Source organism: Rana temporaria, chromosome 13 (genome assembly GCF_905171775.1).
Source record: "Rana temporaria chromosome 13, aRanTem1.1, whole genome shotgun sequence".
NCBI lineage: Eukaryota > Metazoa > Chordata > Amphibia > Anura > Ranidae > Rana > Rana temporaria.
This window is the reverse complement of record NC_053501.1, coordinates 119,440,277-119,450,083: the sequence shown is the minus strand read 5'-3', so window position 1 is coordinate 119,450,083 and position 9,807 is coordinate 119,440,277. Positions and strand designations below refer to the sequence as shown.

The following is a 9,807-nucleotide window of genomic DNA, read 5'->3' as shown; positions in this document are numbered from 1 at the left end:
CAGCTCCGATCGAGTTTCTGGCTGAATTCTGCCGAGAAACTCGGTCGTGTGTACGGGGCCTCAGTGTGTCAGGGCTACTTACCTTCGGTGTTCCAGCCTTGGCCCCTGTTCTTCTCTCTCTAGCAGATATATTCAGCTTTTACCGGGAGAGCCACATCCCCATAACAAGACCGGATCTCCTGATGAAATAAATAGAGACCTGCTATCCATGTGACGGCTCTCCCAATGTGATGGTTCTTTCTTTATAATCAGGGGGGAGGGGCCTGTGCTGGCTCTCCCAATGAAATCAGTGGAGCTGTGCTGTTTATCTGGCAGGAGTCCCTCCACTCTGCAGAGTTCAGAGCACAGGAGCCACACATTACACCGGGAGAGCCGTCACATGGATAGCAGAGCCCCATTGTACCCCATTATTCATACATGAATATTCTCTATACATTATACACCTATTCACCATAAATATCCCCTTATTACCAGAATTACTTCTCATTAACCCCTTCATTGTCTTCTTCCCTCAGCAATATTATTTTACTATAAAATATGACAATGACATACTGACACTTGGGGGTCCAGAACAATGACACACTGACACTTGGGGGTCCAGAACAATGATATACTGACACTTGGGGGTTCCAGAACAATGATATACTGACACTTGGGGGACCCAGAACAATGACACACTGACACTTGGGGGTTCCAGAACAATGATATACTGACACTTGGGGGACCCAGAACAATGACACACTGACACTTGGGGGTCCAGAAAAATGACACTCTGACACTTGGGGACCCAGAACAATGACACCCTGACACTTGGGGGTCCAGAACAATGACACCCTGATACTTGGGGGTCCAGAACAATGACAACCTGACACTTGGGGGTCCCAGAACAATGACACCCTGATACTTGGGGGTCCAGAACAATGACACCCTGACACTTGGGGGTCCCAGAACAATGACACCCTGATACCTGGGGGTCCAGAACAATGACACACTGACACTTGGGGGTCCAGAACAATGACACCCTGATACTTGGGGGTCCCAGAACAATGACACCATGACACTTGGGGGTCCAGAACAATGACAACCTGACACTTGGGGGTCCAGAACAATGACACCCTGATACTTGGGGGTCCAGAACAATGACAACCTGACACTTGGGGGTCCCAGAACAATGACACCCTGACACTTGGGGGTTCAGAACAATGACACCCTGATACTTGGGGGTCCCAGAACAATGACACCCTGACACTTGGGGTCCCAGAACAATGACACCCTGACACTTGGGGTCCCAGAACAATGACTCCCTTGTATTGGATTATAGTCATTGGTATTCTATAGATATATTAATGTAGAAAACAGAAACACAGAATCAGTTAAAGGATAAAGTTTCGTTTATTGAGACGCCAGTCTTTGTAGAAGGGTCTCCTCCATGCCGGTGGAATGAACGGTCGGAGTGGCTCAGCTGCTCTAGCATGAGATGGGGGTTCTGGACACAAGCACAGAGGCCACCAAGATGAGAAACTCGTCAAGGCTCACTATCCTGCCTCTGTTCTCATCCAGCTCCTTCAGGATCTTGTTCATGGAGGTGGCATCTTTCTGCTCCTAGAGAAGGAAGAATAAGATTTAATCACCCATCGTTTTCCCATCTCTGCCCGCTTCCTGCCTACATCACCCCGAGATTCCATTCTAGAAGTGGACCCCACAGGAAATAAACTGGAATTAGATTGGAAATTTGAGGCTTTCGTGGTAAATATTCTACACGTCTGTTTTTTTCATCCTTGTAGTTTGTGTATCAAGTTTATGTCGTCCTCTTTAGAATTAGTCAGCGCTACGCAACCCTCAATATATATAGACAATGTTTACGGAATGTCGGGTATCAGCAAGAGGACTTTTTTTAGAGGCTTTCCCCAATCACCAATTTGGCTGTTGGTTGTTGTGTGTGACTTGCTTTAGAAGTAACTACATGCCGTATGGGGAGTAGGGATGAGCTTCGTGTTCGAGTCGAACTCACGTTCGACTCCAACATCCTATGTCCGATTGTTCGTCGAATTACGAAAGTTTTTAGCCGTTCGCGCCAAATTCGAGTGACGTGTCACGGTCCATAATTCACTGCGGCATCGCAGTGCATTGCTGGCTGATGATTGGCCAAGCATGCACTATGACCCGCATGCTTGGCCAAAAAACGGAGAGCCATAATTGGCCAAAGCCAGGGTGGCTTTGGCCAATTATGGCTCAGGGGGTTTAGTACACGCCCCACACTATATAATGCTGCCTGGAAGTCGGCCTTGTGTAGTGTGTTGGTGGTTTACAGAGAGAGACAGACAGAGAGAGAGAGAGAGTGTCTTTTTTTTGGAGTTAGATAGAGCAGGCAGGCAGGCTAGTCAGTTATAATAACAGTGTGTAGAGGATATATATGCATCCCAGGTGTTGTATATATATTTATACACTGTATTGAGTTTAGATAGATCCGCTCTTCCTAATATACTGGCAGGCAGGTGATTGTGCTAGCTGCAGTATTTTCACATGTCTGTGTCCTCTGCGCAGTGTGTCCCTAAAGCTACGTCAATAGATTTGCTGGTGTTTCTCATATTAATTCCTAAATGCAGTAGAGCTGCACGATTCTGGGATAAACGTTGTCCTTCTAGCTTATACTGCTCGCTTAAAGGTACAAACAAACTAGGTGTTTCTATCCTTTCTCAGTAACCCAATTCTTATTGATTGAGACCTTGCAACCATGCAAATCATCTCAGCAGCCTGACACCCTTGATAAGACCCTTGCAACACATGACCCTTACAAAACGCAAAATATATATATCTATATATATAGATATATATATATATAGATAGATATATTTATATATAAAAACGCAAAAAAAAACACAAAAAGAAAAAATATATATATAAAAACGCAAAAAAACAAACAAAAAACTTTGCCACCACGCAATCTCGACCCAGCAACCTGACACCTGTTGAGACCATTGCAACCACGCAAAATCGTCTCAGCAGCCTGACACCCTTGTTGAGACCCTTGCAAACGCAATACCGTCTCAGCAGCCCCACACTCATCGAGACCCTTGCAACCGCGCAATACCGTCTCACAACCTCCCACTCGTCAAAGACCTTTGTGACTACGCAGTCTCGCCCCAGCAACCTGGCATTCATTGAGACCCTTGCAGCCAGACAAATCGTCTTAGGCCTCATGTACACTGCTGTTGGTAAACAGACGTTTAGGAACAGTTCAGTGTTTTTCAGCCGCCCCTGAATCTCTCTCCTCTATGTTATCTTATCAGGACATGTACACAGGATCCCCAATCTCTCCTCTATGTTATCTTATCAGGACATGTACACAGGATCCCCAATCTCTCCTCTATGTTATCTTATCAGGACATGTACACAGGATCCCCAATCTCTCAATTGAGTTTTTAGAAACCTTCCCGATATTGTTTTAGCAACTTGACACTCGTTTTAGACCCTTGCAGAATGTAACATTCAGCTACCTCACACTCGTCTAGACCTTTGCAACCACACAATCTCGTCTCAGCAACCTGACACCCGTTCAGACCTTTAGCTAGGTAGCTAGGTGGTCCCGCCCCTTGCCTATATAAGAAATGTCAAAGCACAGAGCGGGCATACAGGGGGGAGACCTCCCAGGAGGTGGAGCATTTATATTTTTTTCCATCGCCAATCATGAGCGACGTGATTGGCGATGGATTTACATGGAGGGACACTATTTTTTAATAATGGATTTGTCAAAAACTACCTTGTGTGGTTATTACTTTTGTACACTTTATTGATGAATAGGTAGGGGTACAATGTACCCGATACCCATTCACATAGGGTGGGGGTGGGATTTGGGGGCCCCTTTGTTAATGGGGGGCTTTCAGATTCCGATAAGCCCCCTGTCCGCAGGCCCCGACAACCGCAGCCCAGGGTTTTTAGGAAGAGGCCCTTGTCCCCATCAACAGCTGCAGCTGCTGGCGTTTATTATATGGACACTTACCTGTCCTGGGAGCCCATGATGTTGGCTCCCCAGCTGATCTACGAATTGGCTGTAGGGTGCACCTGCCGCCATTGCCGGTAAAGGAACCCGGCAGTGAAGCCTTTTGGCTTCACAGCCAGTTCCCTACTGCACATGCACGAAACATGCACCATATGTGGCATCGGAGGTTGGGGGGGGGGAGCGAATAAGTGGAAGTTCTACTTTTTGGTTAATCTCACCTTAACAAACTCTCCAAGCTCCTTCTGCATAAGTTCCTTCATTTCCTTCTTGCTCAGTGCGTCCGGGTTACCGCCCTTGGACGCGTACTCCTCGAAGACTCCAATAACATCCTTCATGGCGGTTACCAGTTTTGACATCTTTGGATTGGTGAGGTCAGGTGTCGGTGGACCAAGTGGAAAGGTTGGTTGGGTGTACCACCAAAAACCCGAAGATGGAAGTTCTAATTGTGGTGGATTGCCTGGAAATGATAGAGCGAAAGATGTATTTTATTCAGACGGAGAAGTGCGAACATCCCAACGGGAGGGCAAGTTGGTTGATGACATACGCCGATGAATCGGGAAAACAACAAGGAGACACGATTGTGTTCCCAGTCATGGTGGCTTGCATCCCAGGACTGGTGCCTTCTCTATTGCCCTCAGCAACCTCCAGGTTTCGCCTGAAGTGTTGTGTCCACGCGTCACATGACTGCATCCTCTTTTTGGCAATCGGCAACTGGTTAACATCATCGGCATTATGATAACTCACAGGGAGGGGGCGCTCTGTCATGGCTCTGGCTGGCTCTGTCACATGACTTGTTATGACCAATAAGTTAACAAAATCAGTAGCCATGTGACACACTGTGACAGAGCCATGATAGAGCGCCCCCTGCCTGTGAGTTATGATACCATTTATTATCATAGCTCCCAACTGTCCCTGATTTTAAGGGACTGTCCCTGATTTCGAGGGACTGTCCCTGATTTCGAGGGACTGTCCCTGATTTCGAGGGACTGTCACTGATTTCGAGGGACTGTCACTGATTTCGAGGGATTTGAATTTGATTTCTAAATTGCTGCATTTGTAAATGCCAAAAGCCAATATAAAGGAATAGTAGTGGTAAAAAAAAAGCACTTGTGGGTTTAACCTAGGGTGACCAGACATTCCCAGTTTCTGGATTGAGGCCCCCCATGTAAAAACTCCCGCCGCTCTCAGGTGCCCTCCGCCGCTTACCGCCGATCCGATCCTCGCAGAAGCAAAACGCATACGTGAGCAGCGCCCGCATATTACAAGGTAAATTTACATTTACATTCCTTGTAATAGGAATAAAAGTGACCCCAATTTTATTTTTTTATTTTTTTAAAACTGTGTCAAAATAAAGAAATTAAAAAATATATATATATATTTTTACATTTATTTATTTTATTTTATTTATTTAAAAAATTAAAAGAAATTAAAAAATATATATATATTTTTTTTTAAAGCGCCCCGTCCCGCCGAGCTCGCGTGCAGAAACGAACGCATACGTGAGCAGCGCCCGCATATGAAAACGCTTTCAAACCACACATGTGAGGTATCGCCACGATCATTAGAGTGAGAGCGACATTTCTAGCCCTAGACCTCCTCTGTAACTCAAAACATGCGACCTGTCGAATTTTTTAAACGTCGCCTATGGAGATTTTCTGAGGGTAAAAGTTTGTCGCCATTCCACGAGCACGGCGAAACTTTAATGCGTGACATGTTGGGTATCAATTTACTCGGCGTAACATTATCTTTCACAATATAAAAAACAATTGAGCTAACTTTAATGTTGTCTTATTTTTGAATTCTATTTTTTCAAAAAAAGTGCGCTTGTAAGACCGCTGCGCAACTACGGTGTGATGCAATGACCGCCATTTTATTCTCTAGGGTGTTAGAAAAAATATATATAATGTTTGGGGGTTCTAAGTAATTTTCTAGCAAAAAATAAAATGTTTTTAACTTGTAAACGCCAAATCTCAGAAAGAGGCTCGGGGCTTAAGTGGTTAATAAATAATAATAAAAATATATATATAATAATAGTTAACAATTTAACTATAATAGAAAAAAAGGAAAATTATCAGAATGTAATCGATTTGTTAAACTCGTAAAGGTTGAATCGTGTTTTTTTTTTTTCAGATTTTAGTTCTTTCTGATTTTCTGATTTTTCAATTTTTTTTTATGAATTCATCACAAGAGTCTTTCGTTCATTCGGATGTTTCCGATGGCAGCGAATGTGCTGAATTTTTATCCGACAACGAATTTGTAATAAAATTAATTGCACGTGTCTAATCAGGAGCGGGAGATTTTTTATTTATTTTTCTTTGGGTTGGTCTTTGATGGTAGGTTATGTTAGTACCAAGAATTAATAAGCTACATAATTTTTTTTTTTTTTTTTACAATTTTAGGCCTGTTTTCCTTTAATAATAAAAAAAATCAGGAGATATAGAACCTCGGAATGGGATTTTAAAGGCAATTTAAAAAAATAAAGAAAATTGTATATATAAAAAAAATATGTATTTTTTTTATATACAATTTTCTTTATTTATTTTTTAAAATTGCCTTTAAAATCCCATTACGAGGTTCTATATCTTCTATATGAGTCTATCAACCTATCACCGTTCACCACCAAATGAAAGCCCAATTGGTCCTGAAAAAAACGCGGAATGACCCCCCTGGATGTACACAATAGTTGTGGTGATCTCTACGGATTTACTAAGACGTGTAAAATTTGGGCTTCTAGGAATTTAGATTTGTTTTACCATTAGGTGGGAAGGGATTCAATAAAAGAAGAGGAATCCCATCACTTACCGGGAAGGAAGGACTCACTCTTCCTGCTCTCCTCCTCGGATCGATGGAAAGTTCTGGATCCAGGTGAGCTCAGCTTTTTACCTCAACAAACTACCAGCCAATCAGAGTCTGGGGCGGGGCTCACCTTTCCTGCCCTGATTTTTTTAGTTCCTTGGCATCGATGCGAAGGGAGGTGAAGAAATACACAAAACGAATAAATGATCAGACTCCAAGTATCGGAGCTTCCGACCCAGACACTCCCAATCTAAGCTCTCATTCCCATCATTAGGGCTTGGTCATACGTGTGATGAATGTGAAGAATAGAAGTATTGTCTCCACACAGCAGCATGGGGGGCCAGATAGTCACCTTTCTAGTCATCTATTACCTCCTTCTCCATATTGTGCCAGGCTTCAGGACACCGGCTGTAGGGGTGGCCAAGGCGCAGGTTGCACCCGATCATCTCGAAGCAGTCCTTGGCCGTATTACTCTGAACAAATCAAGACTGAACAGGAGGAGCTCAAATGCCCCTTTTTCTCCACAACGGTAACACAGCTTTGGCTGACCAGGGTAGAAAATACTCATCCTAATACAAGGGCACTCCTGGGCACAATAATCTTGCATTACATCATACTTGCCAACTGTCTTGGATTTGCTGGAACAGTCATGCTTTTTTACTAAACTGTCCCGATAGAGTCGTGTGCCGGGAAGCGTCCCAGAACCTATACTGTGTCCTCCTGACCACCCTTGTACTGTGCCCTTTTGTATTCCCCCCTGTACTGTGCCCTTCTGCATTCCCCCTGTACTGTGCCCTTCTGTATTCCCCCCTGTACTGTGCCCTTCTGCATTCCCCCTGTACTGTGCCCTTCTGTATTCCCCCTGTACTGTGCCCTTCTGCATTCCCCCCTGTACTGTGCCCTTCTGCATTCCCCCCTGTACTGTGCCTTTCTGTATTCCCCCTGTACTGTGCCCTCCTGACCCCCCCCCCTGTACTGTGCCCTTCTGTATTCCCCCCTGTACTGTGGCTTTCTGTATTCCCCCTTGTACTGTGCTCTTCTGTATTCCCCCCTGTACTGTGCCCTTCTGAATTCCCCCCTGTACTGTGCCCTTCTGCATTCCCCCCTGTACTGTGCCCTTCTGCATTCCCCCCTGTACTGTGCCCTTCTGTATTTCCTCTGTACTGTGCCCTTCTGTATTCCCCCCTGTACTGTGCCCTTCTGTATTCCCCCTGTACTGTGCCCTTTGTGGTGACTAGTCTTTGATTTATGGAACGTTTTCCATTTGTAAAATCGATTTTATTGAAAGTACTAATGAATATGAATGTTTATTTCTTTAAACTATTTATCCTTTATTTCTTGAAAGTGGGTGTTTAAATTGGGGCAAGCTGGAGGGGCCCCAGTGCATTACTTTGCCCAGGGGCCCATGATGCTATGAAGACGGCCCTGGAACCGGTGAAGATTCAGCCAGGTGAACCGGTGAAGAGTCAGCCAGGTGAACCGGTGAAGAGTCAGCCAGGTGAACCGGTGAAGAGTCAGCTGGGTGGGCTGGTGAAGAGTCAGCCAGGTGAACCGGTGAAGAGTCAGCCAGGTGAACCGGTGAAGAGTCAGCCAGGTGAACCGGTGAAGAGTCAGCCAGGTGAACCGGTGAAGAGTCAGCCAGGTGAACCGGTGAAGAGTCAGCTGGGTGGGCTGGTGAAGAGTCAGCCAGGTGAACCGGTGAAGAGTCAGCCAGGTGAACCGGTGAAGAGTCAGCCAGGTGAACCGATGAAGAGTAAGCTGGGTGGGCTGGTGAAGAGTCAGCCGGGTGGGCTGGTAAAGAGTCATTTGGATAGACTGGTGAAGAGTCAGCCAAATTAACTGGTGAAGAGGCAGCCGGGTGGACTGCTGAGGACTCAGCCGGGTGGGCTGGTAAAGAGGCAGCTGCAGCCAGGTGGGCTAACATTGCTTAACCACTTAAGGACCGCCTCCTGCACATTTACGTCGGCAGAATGGCACGGCTGGGCACATGCACGTACAGGTACATCCTGTGCTACTACCCAGCCGTGGGTCGCGGGCACGCGCCCGCGACACGGTCCGAAACTCCATGACCGGGACCCGCGGACCTGATCGCCACCGGAGTCCCGCGATCGCTCCCCGGAGCTGAAGAACGGGGACAGCTGTGTGTAAAAAAGTAGTAGTAAAATTATTTTTTTTATAAAAATGCAATAGAACTATCCCCTATTTTGTAAACGCTATCAATTTGGCGCAAACTAACCGATAAGCGCTTATTGCGATTTTTTTACCAAAAATAGGTAGAAGAATGCGTATCGGCCTAAACTGAGGGAAAAAAATGTTTTTCAAACAAATAAAAAACGCAGAGGTGATCAAATACCACCAAAAGAAAGCTCTATTTGTGGGGCAAAAAGGACGCCAATTTTGTTTGGGAGCCATGTCGCACGACCGCGCAATTGTCAGTTAAAGCGACGCAGTGCCGAATCGCAAAACCTGGCCGGGTCCTTTAGCTGCATTTTGGTCCGGGTCTTAAGTGGTTAAAGAGGTGGCCACAGAGAAAGCAGGAGGAAAGGTTACACACTCTTTCACTCCACATGTGTTTCTTTTTAAAGGGACTGTGAGTTCCTGCCTGTAAAGGGCTGTTACTGAACTGACAAGAGGCCTGTCAGTTCCCCCTAGGAGTGAAATTCGGTGTGCCTGGTTGGGGGGGGGGGATCCCTGTTCATCTTCAGCTCCTATGTGGGGTGTACTACACTAGTCGGGTCAGTAGCGCTTGTGTTTGGGGCAGTGGCAGCTGGTGCTCAAAATTTTTGGGGGGCGCAAACAAAAAAATATTGCAGCCTCACTGTGTCCATCAAATGCAGCCACTGTGCCATCAATTGTCACCACTGTGCCATGCCATCAAACACAGCCACTGTGCCATCAATTCGCACCACTGTGCCATGCCATCAAACGCAGCCACTGTGCCCTTTAATTGTCACCACTGTGCCCTTTAATTGTCACCACTGTGCCCTTTAATTGTCGCCGCTGTGCCAATT

The 9,807-nt window shown here is 45.7% G+C and overlaps 1 protein-coding gene across 1 annotated transcript; it reads right to left on the bottom strand.

Annotated features, from left to right (window-relative positions):
- Positions 1 to 1,373: 1,373 nt before the first annotated feature.
- On the bottom strand, positions 1,374 to 6,910 carry LOC120920201 (protein S100-A1-like). The gene is made up of 3 exons (XM_040332142.1): positions 6,803 to 6,910; positions 4,219 to 4,457; positions 1,374 to 1,602 (listed from the first exon to the last, which is right to left on the bottom strand). The coding sequence occupies exons 2-3, from the start codon at positions 4,354 to 4,356 to the stop codon at positions 1,468 to 1,470; spliced, it is 273 nt and encodes a 90-aa protein (XP_040188076.1). The 5' UTR covers positions 4,357 to 4,457; positions 6,803 to 6,910; the 3' UTR covers positions 1,374 to 1,467.
- Positions 6,911 to 9,807: the final 2,897 nt, after the last annotated feature.